The sequence below is a fragment of the Ylistrum balloti genome, unplaced genomic scaffold (assembly GCF_031769215.1).
Source record: "Ylistrum balloti isolate Yb309-2 unplaced genomic scaffold, AGI_CSIRO_Ybal_v1 Utg370620, whole genome shotgun sequence".
Classification (NCBI taxonomy): domain Eukaryota; kingdom Metazoa; phylum Mollusca; class Bivalvia; order Pectinida; family Pectinidae; genus Ylistrum; species Ylistrum balloti.
In genome coordinates this window covers 224,069-245,345 of record NW_026782380.1, presented here as the reverse complement: position 1 = coordinate 245,345, position 21,277 = coordinate 224,069, and the positions used below count along the sequence as shown (strand labels likewise).

At 34.8% G+C, this 21,277-nt stretch overlaps 1 protein-coding gene across 1 annotated transcript; it reads right to left on the bottom strand.

Moving 5' to 3' along the window:
• Nucleotides 1–816: 816 nt before the first annotated feature.
• On the bottom strand, nt 817–21,268 carry LOC132557060 (F-box only protein 11-like). The gene is made up of 19 exons (XM_060221540.1): nt 21,119–21,268; nt 19,671–19,874; nt 18,890–19,037; nt 18,642–18,771; nt 18,308–18,394; nt 17,248–17,383; nt 16,774–16,880; nt 16,469–16,580; nt 14,869–14,975; nt 14,409–14,546; nt 13,659–13,876; nt 12,786–12,871; nt 10,620–10,714; nt 10,277–10,399; nt 8,144–8,229; nt 7,532–7,752; nt 6,969–7,187; nt 5,960–6,068; nt 817–5,719 (listed from the first exon to the last, which is right to left on the bottom strand). The coding sequence occupies exons 1-19, from the start codon at nt 21,213–21,215 to the stop codon at nt 5,491–5,493; spliced, it is 2,652 nt and encodes an 883-aa protein (XP_060077523.1). The 5' UTR covers nt 21,216–21,268; the 3' UTR covers nt 817–5,490.
• Nucleotides 21,269–21,277: the final 9 nt, after the last annotated feature.

The following is a 21,277-nucleotide window of genomic DNA, read 5'->3' as shown; positions in this document are numbered from 1 at the left end:
TTACATCCAGTCCAACTTATTGCTCTTAACACTCCAATCTAAGCAGATAATGCCAGACCTACCTACTGTCCAACCTTTGCTTTTTAACTCAACACAACATATTCCTGAAGTTCTTCAGGTAATGTCAAATATGTTGTCAACTCTAGCAGGTATTGCTCAACCTACTCCTGGACTCCCAACAGATAACGACAAACCCAACTTCACTTAGGCAAATTATTCCTAACCTACTTCTGAACTCCAGCCAGAATATGAACTGGCATATATTGCCAACCTGATCTTTCAAACTTGCACTTATATCTAGTCTACTAAAACCAGACTCCAAATATAACCTGACCAAGATAACAAATTTTTCATGGTTCATTGATACCAAATTTCAACCAAAATTACTTTGATGAGCATTAATGCATATAAAAGGAGTTTTTGTACCTACTTCAATTATATTCATAAGGAAAAGGATACAATTGTAAAAAATTTGGATGCCATTAGAAAGACCATAAACCTCTTACTCCCGGCAGTGTCATTTTATATAGATCTCCTTATCATAACATTTAATTTATAACAATCCAAAGTTTTTTCATTCATTCCTTTTTTTCTCTTTAACATCTGTACCCTAGATCAAAATTGTTGATGGATGAGTCAGGCTGTGGATTGTTTCCTTCTAAGCAGAGTTGTAACACTTATTGAAGTGTTTGTCTTCTTTCATATCTTAATAGTGGATGATTCCTAGTGATTTTATTATCATTGGTAGTAACTTTCATAAGTGTTCACTATCCACATGAAAAAAATCCAACCAAAAAAACAAGACAAGACACAATATTGATATCTTGATATAATAGAATTGTATCAAAATAAAACAAGACATTCACACTGGTGACAATGTATGATATACAGATGATGACCTTTGTAATGTATCGCAAAAGATGTTCTTATACACCCAAGATGTACACCATATTCAACCACTCAATGATCAAGTGTGAGAAGCCAAACTCTATACATTGTCTACCCCTGTTGGTGTGGGAAACTATTGCACGGTGTCAACTCGTACACAAATACTATTAAATATCGCTGGTATATATATACACAAGTTGAAACTAGTGAATCTGCTAAATCATTTTGTCAGCACCTAACTTTATACTCTAAAAAACACATCTACCATTTACTGCACTTTGTGATAGGCAAGACTTTTATTTGTGATAACAATTTTCTGATTAAAACTTTCTTTTATGATAAAAACTTTCCAACTAAATTGTACCTGTGTAGCTAGATGCTGCTGATTTAACGGTGCTTTCAATTATATATACCAATATATTTTTTACGTGCAGGAATTTACAAATGATGTCCCATTGCCTACCATTGAGGTGTCCTGACAGTTGAGAACATAAGTGTTTCTGGATTTCACTAAAGTATTGGAAAATCTGTAAAGTTTGGTCTGTCACACTTCATCTCGACATTTAAAATAACTTTTGCTTGCATTAAAAAAATATTGTAAACAATAATTGGAGACATCAACTAAAAGCTATTGACACCGTTGCCAGGGAGGTCTAGGGTTGGTACTTAGTACCCACCAGTGCCCCTGGGCTCCATACATATCTTGTTCACTCAAACACCCAATCATAAACAACATAGCAATTTTGACTTTTCAAGTATGAACCACTTGTGTTAATAATTTGTAGATAATTTAAAAAAGAAATTGATTTGCTACATATACAACATATACAAGATAATAACAACATCCTACAGATAAGGTTAACAAATTGGGTCCTACAGGCCGGGCGACAGAGGGGTACACACGCATACTACATAATAACATATTTGACCAATGATGCCAGGGGCTACCCAGCTGGGTTAAAAGTTGGGAGGATAACAAAGTATCACACAGGTCTTAACAAAAGTACAGCCATGTTACATGATTGCTGAAGGATCCCAGCTCCAACATATGGAACCTTGGCAGAAAACACAAGCTGATGTACTACAAGGTAAAATACAATCACATAAATGTCCTCCCACCCTCATCACAGAAATTCAAATAAAGGACAATTTCTCCAGTGGTAACTCAACAACAGCACAACATGCCAAAACACTTAACTATACACAGTATATAAAACACATACTCTCACATAAAACTGTTTTAAAACCGAGTTTTGTAATGCTACCCTACTACTAGAGTAGGTATACTAATTAAAGCTTATAGTCCAACCTATCATACCAACAGATCTTATTAAGAAATAAAAATTTTTAAAAGTTTTCAGAAGGTTGACCTTCATAAATATTTGTGTTGCTTCCCCAAACACCATAAGGCAAGTAAAAGATTTTGAAATGAAAAAGGAAGAGATGCTAAGATAGGGGATAAACCTGGGTTTGCTCTTGCCAGTCTGGCTAATAGGGTTTGATGTTAAGCCTGATTGACAAGGGGAGATCAAAATTGGTGTTGGAGGTTGCAGTAAATCCAATCCCTGTTAAGTTTGATCAACCAGGTTGAAAAAAGGTCCAAGTCTGATCCACATGTATTAAAAATCACTGTCAATCCGATTCTCAGCAACTAAAGTTATAATTAGTCCTTGTCAGTCTCTTCAACAGAAGTTGAACATCCTCATCATCAATCTTATTCAAGATTCAACAGAATAAATCAAAAAGAACAAAAGTGAACAGGTAGATATGTTGACAACCTGTTTACCATGACAACTAACAGACAGGCAACAACAGCTTAATAAACACACTGCATATAACAAAGAGGTTTCTATTAAATGATAAAATGCTATAAACATGTTTATATGAGGTTGTCACGGTAACACAAACCATAGTGGTGCACACTGATAAAAGAGTTAACACTTCCCAAACACTGTAACCACGGCAACAAAAACATAACTATCACAACATGTAAAGACATCATCAACAAATTATCTCACATACAAATTGTCACTTGGACAAATATGTGCCATGGAAGGTCAACTTACTGATGGTTTTATAATACAAATACCAATTTTAGATTATGGACAAGTAAGGAAAACCTCATCGTAACAGATACATTTCAATTATTAAACAGAAAAGTTCTTCCTTATTTCTGAAAATTTGGACTTTGTAAGCAATAACGCTTCAGAATTTGATCTACATTTAGGGTGATATCAATTATTATAACACTGAAATGACATCTTAATGTTGTACACTGTATTGATGGAAATGATTAAGGGCACTGCTTTTCTACAACTATTAAATGAAGATCAGTTTAGCTCATGGAATGTAAAAAAAAAAAAAGAAAGAAAATTGAGAATCAATTTCATATTTCAATCAAAATCTCAAAAACTGACATAAAACCTAATTCACTTGGAGGGATTGTTACAATTAAGAATCATGGAAAGGTGAAGGTAATTTTGTCAACTTAGAGTAAAAATTCATCATTGTTTGTTTTGGAAAGCATTGCAGTGAGAAAAATTGGATTTCTATTTTCTGATATTCTGTAAAGCTACAACTTCAGGACTAATAATTAAAATTTTTACTGGAATCATTTCTGAATCAGAGATACCCAATCAAAACCTAGTCACACCATCAGTATATGAGAAATGATTGATTACATCTAATAAATTCATTACAAATACATGTATGTTGGTCTTACAAGACAAAAAAGTACAAAATAGCCAGACTCCCATCATTCAACTGTACTTGAATACCATACCGAGAAGAGAGTATAAACTGTGTATAGCACTTGAAGGTGATAACATAGAAAAGACATGCTATACAGTACAGCTACCTAAATCTCACACAACATTTAGCCACTGGTACACACCGACTACACCACACTGGTGTCTATAGCAGACCAATCGTGATACAGAGTATGTACAGCAAGGGTTACAACACATTTAATAGACCTATAGTACAGTATAACCTAGATCTATAATAACATAGCTAGTAATATTGCAAGCCTGTGGATCTGTGTTTGCAGGCGTTTTCCATTCTACAGATAATGAACTATAAGTAAAGAGCTAGCATGGAAACAAGAGATATTCTGTTTTCAACCTGGGACAACACTCAATCTAAAAAGGAAGAAATTGCAGTGTAAAATGTTAAATGCTGAAATTTTTATGTGGACACAAATAAAGGTGCTGACAACCACATGCTTCTAACGTGCCCCGCCCACCTTTGGCAGTGTACACCTGGACGGAAACAAAATGCCAGCAAGTCATGCACAGGTAATGATGATAGGGGAACTAAAATGGATAGCTAAGTCCAACAGCAGACACCAGAACCCTGTTCTCTCCATGCTTTCAATGCCACAACCTGGTGCCTAGATAATTCTCATTTTGAATAGAAGTTCATTAACTTAATTCTGAAAATGACATGAACATGCATAAGGCTTGGTGCCTCAATACTGCTGGTGGTCTCTTTAGCACCTAAATTGTACAAGGGTGGTCTTGTGAAACCATCACAAACTTGAAATCTGTTCCAGTAAGTATCTAAATACACAAATTGCAGTTGTCAGGGAGACATTTTTACCACTACTCACTGCTGGGCACAAAAATAAGAAAGAGATAACAATGGTTAGACGAAACAGACCCCTCATCTGAAGCCCTGCTGTGGCCCCAGACATATACCCAACACATAAATTCTGGCCCATAAATAAATGTATATATTTCTCATTGCGTAAAAAATAGGCTTTGGCAAGTACAATATTTTTCAATAGTGTCTATGTATCTTACCAAACAGTCTTTTTGCTATGACCACTAACTACTTCACAAAAATCACTTTTTTTGGCAAAAAAAAAAAAAAAAAGAGGGGGGGAGGGGGGAATATATCTATAATATATATATTGTATATTCTTTTATCAATTTCATAATAAATTCAACAGACAGCATAATGACTGTCATTAATTAAACAATAAAACATTTCTGAAACATTGATTATGCTACTAAGTAGCTATGTAATGATTGGTTTAGCCACACAGAATTGTATGGTAATACATATTAATCAGATGCTTTTGATAGTTATGGACAAGTTGGAATGAAGCAACCTATCAAATGAACTACATGTAAAGTTTGCGGTTCTACACAGTTATATAGCACATTATAAGATGTAAATTTACAGAGAATAATTCTGCCTGCTCGACTTGCACACCATGTCTTTCACATCCGTCTCTTTCATTCCATACTCTCACTGTATCAGATCTACTTGTGCTCCAACATGTAATTAAAATAGAGATTTCTAAATGTAACCATCTGCACTGCAGCATTAAATGCCATCAATACAACTGTAAAGTACGTCAACCATTTGGCTTCCTGTTCCTCACTCTTCTGGAGTGAAACTTAAGGGATACTCCTCCTCATTATACATATCCATGATACATGTTTGCTAGAGACACAACCAATGCCCAAATGATGGCCAGACACCAGGAAACTGCTAGGTACCAGCCCAGTTGACCAGCTGAAGAATATTACTCCTCAGTAACGCTGTAATGACAATGCAATAACACAACTGGTTAGCTTTGTGACTGGCCATTGGTCAGTTGACTCGTAGTGTGTGTGTTTCCATTGGTGCAGCAGAATCGTACAATGTGTCAGTGTCTTGTGTCGGCTCTCCTTGTAGCTGACATTGATTGTTCAGAGTGCCAGCACCACAATCACAGAAAAATCTATCATGGCGTATAAACTCGACCTCATGGCCAGCATGGCAGGATTTTATACAGTTCACACAAATAGCATTGCGTTCTGTTGTATTACACGTCCGACACCTGTAAGTAAAACAGAAATGCTATTAAACATAAGGTTTCCACTGTAAATCAAAAATACTTAAGTATCACAATAAAAAAAAATCTATTTATCATGAGAAATTTATCAATACTAACGTTTTCCAAATCAATAATGTTCCTTTTTGTAAAAAGCCATGTCCAGTTTAAAGCCAGGAACAATGTACAGTGAGGATTAAGGTTCAATACCAACAGCTAGTTATTGCCTACAACCCAGTAATTTACCTGTAAAAGTCATGCATGGGAAAACTTGTATAACTGGAGATCTTGTACAAACACTGTCCTCTTGATACTGCCCTCTGTACCATGTTATGGTTACCACTGATAACATTATCTGTAACAAAACAGCAGTCAGTATACACAGATTACAAAATTATGTCAAGGTTTGTTATTGTAATACAGTGACTGTCAAACAAGGTAAGTAAATGTATTACAGAGACTGTCAAACAGGGAATGTAAATGTAATACAGAGACTGTCAAACAGAGACTGTCAAACAAGGTATGTAAATGTAATACAGAGACTGTCAAACAAGGTATGTAAATGTAATACAGGGACTGTCAAACAAGGTATGTAAATGTAATACAGGGACTGTCAAACAAGGTATGTAAATGTAATACAGGGACTGTCAAACAAGGTATGTAAATGTAATACAGAGACTGTCAAACAAGGTATGTAAATGTAATACAGAGACTGTCAAACAAGGTATGTAAATGTAATACAGAGACTGTCAAACAAGGTATGTAAATGTAATACAGAGACTGTCAAACAAGGTATGTAAATGTAATACAGGGACTGTCAAACAAGTTATGTAAATGTAATACACGGACTGTCAAACAAGGTATGTAAATGTAATACAGGGACTGTCAAACAAGGTATGTAAATGTAATACAGAGACTGTCAAACAAGGTATGTAAATGTAATACAGGGACTGTCAAACAAGGTATGTAAATGTAATACACAGACTGTCAAACAAGGTATGTAAATGTAATACAGGGACTGTCAAACAAGGTATGTAAATGTAATACAGGGACTGTCAAACAAGGTATGTAAATGTAATACAGAGACTGTCTATGTAAATGTAATACAGAGACTGTTATACACCATAGCTCTGATAAATTCAAGTCAGTCATGCTTCAAATACAAAACATGAATGTTTCAATAATAGATAATCTTATTTCTAAATTTGATAACATAATCCCATATTCTCAGTTTGATTACTGTGTACTGTAGTACCTTTTTGTTTTGGGTTGACTCCACTGGCGAGACAAAGCCCTCCAAACTTGTTGTTGAAGACTTTGTTCCCCTCCAGTGTAGCTGTAGCATTGTTGGTTATTTCAACACCTGCTGCATTGCCGTCAAATATTCTGTTCCTTCGTAACACTGGGTGACTGTTGGTACTGATGAGCACACCAGCCTGGGCATTCCTGAAGATGTCATTTTCCTCAAGAATTCCTAAACAAAAATGTAATACACAATGTTTATCATTGTTCAATAATGAGATGTTTTACACTAATCTTTGTCAACTCATCTTCTGAGTATACCATGCACAAAATATAGATTTTATTGCAGGTTTGCGATACATTACATGGCTAACTCTGGGAATCAATCAAAATATAGAAGTCTCTCTGTATAGAAGGAATGTAAAGTCCTGTACATTAAACGTGGATTCACCACAAAATTGACTCTGATACATGCGGCACAAACTATTAATTCTGTGGCTTTTCTTGAACCAAAAGTTGAGTGAAACCTTAAATCAATCTACAAGTAATTATTATCATAATCATCCCAAATTTTACCTTTTCCTCCATTGAAAATACAGATACCACCATCACGGCCATCATGGATCTTGTTGTGGCGAAGCACTGGATTGCTGTCTGTTTTAATCCACACACCAGCCATAGCATTGTCAAATATTTCATTACACTCAATCATACCAAGCCCACTATTATACACTAAAATACCACCATTTTGTCCTCCCCAAATCTTGTTTTTGCGAATCAAAGGATTGCTTCCTGTCCTGCAAAGCAAAGAAATTGAAAGTCATTTACCAACATGAAAGGAGTGTTGTCATTTGCTTGAGGACAAAACTTTTAGTCAGTGATTCTATTGCTTTTTATGTCTCTACAACCTTGGCATATCCAAGAAAGTTGTTGAAAGAATAAAAACATAAAAAAAAATTAAATTATTTCAATAAATGTAGATGATTGATTATACACTACACAGTTATACTAATTCCTAATCCAGTTTGGAGTGTTTAAGACAGTGTATGTACAGCTCCTGTCAAAAACAAACTTCATCAATAATACAAATATCTACAGCACTTTTAAATCCACATATTTCAACATTCTATGTATGGTAGTGGAAACAGTAATGCTGTTTTATAAGAAACATAAGAAATTACAACCAACCTTATCTGAACTCCAGAATATAAGTGGTTAAAGATGTCATTGTCTTCTAAAACACCATGTCCATTGTCGTAGAAATACACTCCAACCTATACGTAACAGGTATCATTATGTATATAGCCAACAACAATTACTTCACATTCTTACACTAATTCCATGTTCTATTAATATATTGTACATTATTTTAGTTTAACTTAAAATGATGTGAGGAGGGGGCTCACACAGATGTATTCCCTACCCCTGAGGGTCACTTAGATGTATTCCCTACCCCTGGGGATCACTAAGTTGTATTCCCTACCCCTGAGGATCACTAAGATGTATTCCCTACCCCTGAGGATCACTAAGTTGTATTCCCTACCCCTGAGGATCACTAAGTTGTATTCCCTACCCCTGGGGATCACATAGTATTCCCTACCACTAAGGATCACTAAGATGTATTCCCTACCCCTGGGGATCACATAGTATTCCCTACCCCTGAGGATCACTAAGATGTATTCCCTACCCCTGAGGATCACTAAGATGTATTCCCTACCCCTGAGGATCACTAAGTTGTATTCCCTACCCCTGAGGATCACTACGTTGTATTCCCTACCCCTGGGGATCACATAGTATTCCCTACCACTGAGGATCACTAAGATGTATTCCCTATCCCTGGGGATCACATAGTATTCCCTACCCCTGAGGATCACTAAGATGTATTCCCTACCCCTGAGGATCACTAAGAAGTATTCCCTACCCCTGGGGATCACATAGTATTCCCTACCCCTGAGGATCACTAAGATGTATTCCCTACCCCTGAGGATCACTAAGAAGTATTCCCTACCCCTGGGGATCACATAGTATTCCCTACCCCTGAGGATCACTAAGAAGTATTCCCTACCCCTGAGGATCACTAAGAAGTATTCCCTACCCCTGAGGATCACTAAGAAGTATTCCCTACCCCTGAGGATCACTAAGAAGTATTCCCTACCCCTGAGGATCACATACATATATATCCCCCATCCCTGGATCAGAAAGATAAATAGTCATTTTACTCTAAATCTGTTCTGGGGTTCTTAAGATATCTTGTAAACATGTTTTTTATTTCCAAAGTGGTAAAAGGTGACCTTTAACCTTCAACCTTGACCATCAAAACTGGACAGGTGTAGAGCTGAAATGGATGTTTGAACATTTGTAATGAGTACTTGTTTCTCAAACATTCAAATAGTGAAATGACATTTGAATATTCAGTAGGAATTATCTCCCTTTATCCCAATCATAGGTGGAAAATACTCAAGGTGTCTGAACATTTCCAATGTAGAGAAATTTAAAACTGAATATAAGCTACACTCTGTGGTTTTACTGTACAAACATAGCTAGTCATCTCAGAGCCAAACACCCTGTCACTTTGGGGTAATGTCATCAGAATGATGAAGGTGGTTAAGTGAAGTATAGTTGGTTACAGACTTCTTGGACGATGAAACAAAAAGACAAGCAGGCAGGCCCTGGGATAGACTTTTCCTGAAGATTCCACCTTCAGTCTTGTCTTACTACCCCCTCTTCAGATGTCTTTTTTAATGTGTTTCCAGATTCTAACTGAAGGTATATTTTATTGAAATTAAACATGCAACTTCTGAGATACTTCAATGCAATCAATACACATTAAATGAATACTTGAATACCAAAATCAACATTTGTTTCAGCTCTAGACCTTGCTGGTGTCATGCAATGGTGTAAATATGAACCAAATCAATCTAATGACTGACAGGTAAATTAAACTAGTATTCCCCAGGTGTCTAAAGACCGACAGGTAAATTCCTCAGGTGTCTAATGACTGACAGGTAAATTATACTAGTATTCCCCAGTTGTCTAATGACTGACAGGTAAATTATACTAGTATTCCCCAGGTGTCTAATGACTGACAGGTAAATTATACTAGTATTCCCCAGGTGTCTAATGACTGACAGGTAAATTATACTAGTATTCCCCAGGTGTCTGATGACTGACAGGTAAATTATGCTAGATTCCTCTGGTATCTAATGACTGACAGGTAAATTATACTAGTATTCCCCAGTTGTCTAATGACTGACAGGTAAATTATACTAGTATTCCTCTGGTGGCTCCTGATTCACATTATATAAGTTTTCCTCTACTGACCTGTTTTCCACTATGGATACGGTTTTTTCTCAGTACAGGCGTACTACCCGTGGTGATCCACACTCCCGCCAGAGTGTTAGAGTATACCTCGTTCTCCTCAATGAGACCTTGGCCCTTCTCATGCTGATAAAACAAAGTTTAATATCAATTAAAATTTATCTTCAAATAAAAAAAGTTACAAGTGCAAAGGAATTTATGTTTCAAAACCATTCTCAAATATCAATCAGATAATGAGATCACCAGGAAATTCTAGATAACACAAAGTATGGTAAGGATCCAATCACAAAAAAATATCAGAAAAAAGTTTAGAACAGCCCTATAAGGTTTAGCTATACACACTTACCACATAAATACCGCCATGTTGACCATGATGGATCTTGTTGTGTCGAACTATTGGGTTACTGTTAGTCCGAATCTGGATACCTGCTAAGGCATTACCTGAAAACCCCAACATTCAAACACTGATCAACCTATCTCAGGTGATGAACAAAGATTTATAAAACCTATCTCAGGTGATGAACAAAGATTGATCAACCTATCTCAGGTGATGAACAAAGATTGATCAACCTATCTCAGGTGATGAACAAAGATTTATCAACCTATCTCAGGTGATGAACAAAGATTGATCAACCTATCTCAGGTGATGAACATGATTGATCAACCTATCTCAGGTGATGAACAAAGATTGATCAACCTATCTCAGGTGATGAACAAAGATTTATCAAGAGGTGAAATTTAACTAATCCCATTTCTGTCTCCTTTAAAAGTGTGATAAATACACAAATATATTTCCATTCTACCATCTATACTTTACTACACAAACCCAACTGGTCAAGCACATGAATGTTACACATTCAGTAGTCACTGTGAGACATCCAACAAAAAGTAATCCTGGTACATATAAATGAAAATGAAATATTGACATTCTGTGTTGCATTTGCCTACATATCGTTACTAGCCTACACCAAATTTTAGTAAAGGAGACCGTGCTACGATTAACAGTGTTTCAGGCTGTGTAGGAATAAATCTAGATAAAGTAAATATGGAATATTCCCAGTTTTTGATTGATTTTCCTTTTTATTCTTTATATTTATGTGCAAGGAACAAAATACAAATACTAAACTGTTACCAGACGGGCGCCATTCTATCTATCTTCTGTTCCGAATTGCTTCATATCAACTGTACACTACATATCTGGTAACAGTCTACTGTTTAAATATACCTCATTTCAGTGCTCAACTCAGACTTCTGCTATTTTTAATCATGACGACCAAACTTTAATCAGGTACAGAGTGGTCTTAACTGTATATATTGTTGTATTGGAGGTCTACACCTCAGAATTACAGATATAAATGTGTTGGTGGACAAAACCTCAGGATTATCTACATTAATCATTGTTGTGTTGGAGGACTACACCTAAGATTTACCTACAGTAGATATTGTTGTGTTGGAGGACTACACCTAAGAATTACTTACCGTAGATATTATTGTGTTGGAGGACTACACCTCAGAATTACCTACAGTAGATATTGTTGTGTTGGAGGACTACACCTAAGAATTACCTACAGTAGATATTGTTGTGTTGGAGGACTACACCTAAGAATTACCTACAGTAGATATTGTTGTGTTGGAGGACTACACCTAAGAATTACCTACAGTAGATATTGTTGTGTTGGAGGACTACACCTAAGAATTACTTACCGTAGATATTATTGTGTTGGAGGACTACACCTCAGAATTACCTACAGTAGATATTGTTGTGTTGGAGGACTACACCTACCTAAGAATTACCTACAGTAGATATTGTTGTGTTGGAGGACTACACCTAAGAATTACCTACAGTAGATATTGTTGTGTTGGAGGACAACACCTAAGAATTACCTACAGCAGATATTATTGTGTTGGAGGACTACACCTAAGACTTATCTACAGTAGATATTATTGTGTTGGAGGACTACACCTAAGAATTACCTACAGCAGATATTATTGTGTTGGAGGACTACACCTAAGACTTATCTACAGTAGATATTATTGTGTTGGAGGACTACACCTAAGAATTACTTACCGTAGATATTGTTGTGTTGGAGGACTACACCTCAGAATTATCTACAGTAGATATTATTGTGTTGGAGGACTACACCTAAGAATTACTTACCGTAGATATTATTGTGTTAGAGGACTACACCTAAGAATTACCTACAGTAGATATTATTGTGTTGGAGGACTACACCTAAGAATTACTTACCGTAGATATTATTGTGTTGGAGGACTACACCTAAGAATTACCTACAGTAGATATTGTGTTGGAGGACTACACCTAAGAATTACCTACAGTAGATATTGTGTTGGAGGACTACACCTAAGAATTACCTACAGTAGATATTGTTGTGTTGGAGGACTACACCTAAGAATTACCTACAGTAGATATTGTTGTGTTGGAGGACAACACCTAAGAATTACCTACAGTAGATATTATTGTGTTGGAGGACTACATCTAAGAATTACTTACCGTAGATATTGTTGTGCTCTATTAAACCTCTTCCTTCGCCAAATATGTACACACCCCCTTGATGGCCATTGTAGATTTCATTTTTCCTACAAAAATGAAATAGTTATATAAAAGTCACACAAACAGCAGCCAAGAATAAAGAGAAGTCATCCTCTCTCCACTAAAAGATGGGTCTCTTCCTCAATATAGGGAGTTTTTTTAATGTGATGAAACAATAAGTGGAATAACCTTGACCTGTACCATGCTGTACTATATTACTGTTATATATGTAGTTTTATTGCCTTCAAAATGTAAAAGGACATTGTTTCTGATCTAATTTTCATCTTCAATAATTCAAAAAATTGTTGATCATTAATTCTTAAAATCAATGACTGTTTATTGTTTTTATTACCTTCTGTATAGTATTCGTTTATAGTTTCATCAATGCACTCTTTAACTTTTTGAAACATAAACTTTGCCTTTTTCACAAATAAAAATGAAATGTTAATTGAAGGTTTGAAACTTGTCCCCCATGTTTTTATAAAATGATCACTTGTAGAAATCTTAAGTTTGGGATTCACGACTATCAGAATGATCTTTAGTTAGACCAGGTGTGAATGGGACAATAAATTGGCTCATTATCCTGCCTCTTTCAACCCATCTCTAACTGTACCTATTTATTTCAAGGTGACAATCTACTTTGAACCAGGCCGTTTTTGCTCAGACTCAGATTCAGCCTTTAATAGATTGAGATAATTTGCTCTGATTTGTTTAGAACATTTTCACCAGTACCAGGTGGTACATTCTAGAGACTTCACAAGCACAGCATATGCTGTTATTACCAGCAGTGGATAAACAACTTAGAACAGCATACATGTACAATGATTTACATACCTGATGGTTGGATCACTGTTTGAGGTAATCCATACTCCAGCAAAGTTGTTTGAGTGAATTTTGTTTTCTATGAACTGACCACGGCCATTTTCGTGTACGTACACACCACCCGTCTGTCCATGGTGAATTTCACACCTGACGACAGTGGGGTTAGCACCTGCCTTTACCTCAAAACCAGCAATCCTGTTGTTGTGGATGTCATTGGCTTCAAAGTAACCCTATAATTTAGATAGATACACACAATGTTGTGGATGTCATTGGCTTCAAAGTAACCCTATAATTTAGATAGATACACACAAGGTACAAAGAAGTAACTTTCATATCAAAAGGAAAAACATTCCTAACTCACACTTTCAGGATAAATTTAGGATAGTGAAGTCAAGGTAAGCCATTAAGGTGAGAGTTACTCACCAGAACCACAATATCTATAAACACCTGAAAGTTCAAGTTTCATCCTCGACTGGAGATGTGTAGAAAATAACATTAATTTCTACTTTTGTATGATGAACAGGTTACAGAGGCTATATTTAGAACAGGAAGTTATGATGTCATTGTAAACATAACATCCATGTTTCTCTGGATATGACTACCTGGGAAGAACTAATGAACAATCACCTAGTTTAAACATTCATAATGATTATATCTGATTCTATTATACATTTCAATTTGCAAAAACAGTTTGCATCTTGTAGAGCTAAAAAATTCTTGACATAATCATGAAAAATTTCTAAATGAACCTGATGAACTTACCAGGCCATTATCGAAGGTAAAAATCCCTACATCTCGTCCATGGTGTATATGGTTTCTTCTCATTATGGGGTTAGCATGGTTCTTAACCCAAATACCTGCCAAGGCATTCCCACTGATTTCATTGTCTTCATAGCTCCCCTGAAAATAAGGAAAACATTAAAATTGAAGATGGCCAATGTAAAGTTTATCAATGAAGTAATTTATTTACTTTATCTGTCTTTTTCAGAACAAACATACCTGTGCAAAGTCGATGACAGATTTTTATCTGTACATAATTAGCGATATATTACCAGTGAATATTCATACCTATACATACTCATTGGCATATTTTAACAGCATTCTTACCTGTGCATAATCTGTGACATATTCTAATAGCATTGTTACCTGTGCAGTCAATAGCATATTTTAACAGCATTATTACCTGTGCATAGTCAATGGCATATTTTAACAGCATTCTTACCTGTGCATAGTCTGTGACATACAGCCCAACATTCTCACAATCCTTGATTTTGCAGTGTTTAATAACTGGGTCTGCACCTGATCCAGACACACATACAGCAGCACCAACTGTTGATAACATATAATTTCTGTAAACACTCACTGTTGATAACATGTAAATACAGGTTCTCCAATGAGCAATGCTTGTTTATTATGTTTATCTTACTTACTTACTTACTTACTTTCCAAATTTAGAAAAGGCAAAAGCTCAAGTGACTGTCTTTTCTAAATTTGAAAATTAACCAACTTAAGTTTGATTAACTTTTCTGTCAACACTGACTTGATATATTATTAATTTCTGTTAACAATGACTTGATATATAATTGCTTTCTGTTAACACTGACTGTTGATAATGTATGATGTATTTCTGTTAACACTGACTTGATGATATATTATTAATTTCTGTTAACACCGACTTTTGATGTATGATGTATTACTGTTAACACTGACTGTTGATAATGTATGATGTATTTCTGTTAACACTGACTGTTGATAATGTATGATGTATTTCTGTTAACACTGACTGTTGATAATGTATGATGTATTTCTGTTAACACTGACTGTTGATAATGTATGATGTATTTCTGTTAACACTGACTGTTGATAATGTATGATGTATTTCTGTTAACGCTGACTGTTGATGTATGATGTATTTCTGTTAACACTGACTGTTGATAATGTATAATGTATTTCTGTTAACACTGACTGTTGATAATGTATGATGTATTTCTGTTAACACTGACTGTTGATAATGTATGATGTATTTCTGTTAACACTGACTGTTGATAATGTATGATGTATTTCTGTTAACACTGACTGTTGATAATGTATGATGTATTTCTGTTAACACTGACTGTTGATAATGTATGATGTATTTCTGTTAACACTGACTGTTGATAATGTATGATGTATTTCTGTTAACAATAATGTATGATGTATTACTGTTAACACTGACTGTTGATAATGTATGATGTATTTCTGTTAACACTGACTGTTGATAATGTATGATGTATTTCTGTTAACGCTGACTGTTGATGTATGATGTATTTCTGTTAACACTGACTGTTGATGTATGATGTATTTCTGCTAACACTGACTGTTGATAATGTATGATGTATTTCTGTTAACACTGACTGTTGATAATGTATGATGTATTTCTGTTAACACTGACTGTTGATAATGTATGATGTTTTTCTGTTAACAATGACTGTTGATATGTATGATGTATTTCTGTTAACACTGACTGTTGATAATGTATGATGTATTTCTGTTAACAATGACTGTTGATAATGTATGATGTATTTCTGTTAACACTGACTGTTGATAATGTATGATGTATTTCTGTTAACACTGACTGTTGATAATGTATGATGTATTTCTGTTAACAATGACTGTTGATAATGTATGATACAATGTCTATTATTATAGCGTATAAAATAATTTCTGTAAACACTGACTGTTGATGACCCAATGTAGTATCTACGAAAAACGATTGTTGATGACAGACATTAATTCTGTATAGTTTCTTTGGAAATTTAACGAGAACCATGAAGGAGTCTTACCAACAGATGAACTTCTGATACGGAGATGATCTACAACGGGTGAGCAGTTCTCAGTCACTTCTAGAGCATAATGTTTATGGTGGGGAACTGTTGACGTAATATCAGGTGAAAACTGAAACAAATATGTCACACACTCAATAAAAAATTAAAACAAAAGTCACATACTCAGTAGGACATTAAAACACATCATATACTCAAAAGGAGCAAGATCAGAATATACAAGGTTGAAAAATTACTGCTATTCAATAATGAGGATTATAATAATAATGATGATCTTTTTTCATTATAAAGGAAACAGTCCTTACACGCAGAGTAACATATCCAAGGTAGGCTTCCTTGGCCCCCTCTACAAACATCACTGTGGATTCACTTTCTCTCTCTATCACCACATGGTCTATGACATTTCCAGGTGCTGCAAAAATGTAAGATTTGGTCAAATAACAAATGGAAACCAAAATAATTTTGCAAGTATAATACTTGATTCAAAACAGAAAGTATTGATTTCAACAGCTATCTGTTCCGATGAGTGAAACAATGTAAAGATTTTCCCCTTCTAGATCTTAATATCATAACAATGATATAACCAACCCTGTATGCTATTATTTTATAATAATGACATTATCTGCTCCTATTACAAGTCTAAATATGATGATGACATTATCTGCTCCTATGTAAGGTCTGTCGTAACAATGATATTATATTTTCCTACCAGAGATTTATTTTAGCAATGCCTCTACTTACTCTTTAGTTTGGTCTAACGTAATTAAGCACAAATTTACCTGCTCCTATTATGGAAACATTGGTGTCCACGAAAAGGTACTCCCCTTGGTACAGACCGGAGTGGACCAGAATCAGAGGGCACTCAATCTCCTCAGCATCAACAAAACTGTATGCCTGCTCTATTGTCTCAAAGCACTGAAAATCATCAAGAAAACAATGAACATTAAAGTAACAAAAGACCCAATAGGCCTGCATTGCTTACCTAGCATTCAATACTTTGTAATTTGCATTGACATCACTGGCACTCGAAATGTGCCTTATAAACCAGCTTTAAAACTATCAAGCATCCAAGACTTGTCATTGATGGATCCTTGTTCTGGTTAATAAATTTAACTCCTGTGACCTTTAAAATGATCAAAGTATAAATTTAACTCCTGTGACCTTTAAAATGATCAAAGTAATTTCTTTTGGCAAACTTTGACAGGTTTTGCCCTTAGAATCTACAATTTGATCATTGTGGCTTCAGGCCTCCTGATTGATCTAATGAAGTTTTTTGGGTATGTAAATAAATTTGGCTCCTGTGACCTTTAAAATATGTCAAAATACTTTCATTTTTGCAACATTTGTTTGGCTTCAACCCAGGGACCCACCTCTTGAATATCATAATTCAAGGTCATTTGATTAATCAGATAAAAAATTTAAAAAATAAAAAATAAAAAAAAAATACTTGACCCTGTGACCTTGAATTTAAGAGGTGGTAATTTCTTTTCATAGACTTTGCCAGGCTTTATCACAGAAACCTACGAGCCATATTTGATGACTCTTGGTCTCTTAATTATTGAGAAGCTGTTTACACTTCACCATAGCATAATCTTGTTTGGTCCTTCAGACTAACAGAGCTAATAGACAGTTAGAAATACAGATTCCACATTACAATAACCACACTGCCACACAATTCAGTGACTTTAAGGATTGGAAGAGATTAGATACTGCCTTAATGTACAAATAAAAGATAATTGTGTCCTTCTATGTATAGCTGAAAAAACATAAACATGTTATGTGTTATGAATAATAAGTCGCACATGATGTTGTAATAAAAGCACTTAAGCTGCCACCTACCGTCATGTCCCGGCCCCGTAGTCTCCTCCCACGTGAGTGGTCCATGTACATTTCTTGAAAACCAGGTCTAACATGAATTCCTTTATACTTTTAAAAATAAATAAAAACGTAAATAAGTAAAAAGATCAAGAACACAAAATGAGTGAAGCTTTTAAATAAACAATTACTTTTATGTCTCTAAATAAAGTAATATAATCATATACAGTAACTATGATCTTACAATCAATCACAGATTAACTACTAGTTGGCAAATACATTTCTTTTTAACTGTATTCTGTCAGAATACTAATACTGTCATTCTGTTTTGAAATACATTATTATATTTTTTACTTACCAGATGTTTAAAGCTTTCCTTCCATGGATTTTCATATTCATTCTCATGTGGTTGTACAAAGCGAAAAACTCTCGGTTCAGGATGCATCAGAGGAAAGTCATACTCAAATATATCCTGATAAATATCTTTCCTGGTAAAGTATCAAAAAAGTATAGTCATAATTTGAACAAATTCATGTCTTGAAAAATAATCAAATCATCAAATTATACATATAACACTTTTGTTCTATAATTACATTTTCAACTCACCATAGTTCTGTGTCATTAGCAATGCTACGAAAACGTTTGCAAACACATGCAATTCTACAAAGATCAAACTCCAACAGGTAACTAAAAATCTTGAGCAGTACTTCGTCTGGTAAGTCCTGTTGAAGGTAGTGTGCTCCAACCAGGCATCCTTTTGAAATTAAAAACACAAAGTTACAGTATAGTGATCTCCAAGTAAACATGTCAAAACCATAATCAAACTGTCAAGCAATGAGACAAGTACAATCCAAATGCCTGTTATAGTGGCCAGACACCAGTGTATCAGTACAAAGGAAGTTTAACTCAATACAGAAGTTCTGAGATATCAATGACAGAAAACAATTGTCTGTTTACAAAATGAGCAAATTATCACAAAACTTAGAATTGCTATAAAATTTACTTAGTCAACTGTACTACAAAACTTAACATCTTAGTAACAAAGCCATTTACAATGTGAGAAAGAACAAGAGCACATTTTTCATACTAGAAATACATGTATGACTGAGGTATTCTTAACGAAACATAGACCAACAGTTCTGGTTTTAGCATTTTATAAGGTTGCAGTCAAACAGCTGAGGATCAACAACCAGACAGCAACTTTTTATATTGTTTTATAGTTATATCAGGTTGTATAAAAAATTCCAGTTGAGGGACAACAGATAACAACTTTTTATAACATAAACTTTGTACATAGACATACAGCTGATGAACAAAGAAGTTTTAACAGATTTTACAAAGGTGACACATTCTTGTAATTTTGTTGATTAATTCTCAATTGCTTTACCTTTCAAATATGGAGCAACAGAACGAGTGGACGATTTTCGTCTCCTCTTAGCTGGTGTACAGGATTCAGAGAGACTGTTACTTCGCACCCCAGTGTATGGACTGGTGCTGGCCTCTGGTTGGCGTTTACGCAGGTTGTATCGCATGTGACATGGCTTACTACTAGAGTCATCCTCATTGTCTGTGTTCTGTGTGTTGGCATTTCCTGCAACAAGTTCGATATTGAAATTTCAGTCAATAAAATAATTGAACTTTGATTTACAGGAGATTTTCAAAACACAGAGCATACAACCTATATCATGATGATCAGATCTACAGGAAAGTTCTCATTTACACTGGCTGAAATGCATTCATTTCTACACTGAACTTGATATGATATGATATTGTAGTATCACTGGTAGGTTATTTCATATATCAGTGTTTTGTCATATACAGTCATCAGAAAAATGCAACGAGAATACATGTACTGGAATCTGAACCAAATATCTACACAAAGTTATGGCCTGAACCACTTCACTTTTATTAATATATACTATAATACTTTGCATATTTTCCCAGAGAAATTATAAATTGATTTGGATCAGAAAAACCTTATTAGAAATGTAATAGAGGTAATTAATTAAACAGTATATTTTTAATCAAGGGTGGGGTTTACATGTTTTTAAAGTTTACACAAGTAACATTAATTTGTAAGTCAGCTCACTTATACAGCTATCAGCTTGTGTCTGGGCCTATATATATCATAATGAATTACAAGAATCAAATTCTCAATTCAGTTTATCACATCATTGTTTGAAATAACATTGGCAACAATCTCAGTTAAGATGTATTTCCCAGTGCCTATACTTACTTATTATGAAATCAAATAATCTGGATATATGTAGAACTAAAAGGAATTATCTAAGAGTAATGCTATTTGAAACAATAGGCATAAGTACATAAAAACTTCTAAAACGTCGTTTATGTGTATATGTATACGGAGTCTTTTCAATCATAGGTTGGAAAATATTATTGATCTCCAATTTCCTTTAACTTGTAGCAATATTAAAAAATATGAATATTGAAATGAGTACAAAGGATATGATGAAAACTGGGATGTAGTACCACAAGAAATAAAAGATTAACGTAACACATTTGAGAGCGATATGCTTCTTAATATTAGGAAGAATGAAACTGAGATTTTTGATAACTCGTTGCCATCGATTTGATTCACTCTTGATGTGTTTATCTCAAGACTTCTGAGTCAAATTATGTGCGGTTACCAAAGTTATGTATGGCAAAACAGGCATATTACATCATTTCAAATTGTTCAAAGCAAAATTCAGCTCGTGGTTCCTCTAAATGAAGTCTGGCATTTATCTCTTTGTGTATGCCATGTTTAATATATTTATAGGTTTGCAGATAACGTTACACTCGCTAGTTATACACAATGACCTCAACAAAACTTACCATCATTCTGGCGTCTCGTAGACGCTTGTTTCACAACTGGTCGCTTCCGAAGCTTTCTCGTGCTGTATCTTGTTGTTCTGGCAGTGTGACTCGACATATTGGACCAAAATTGTGGCCAATAGTTCGTAAAATATCCACAGACGAACGGAGTAACTTCAT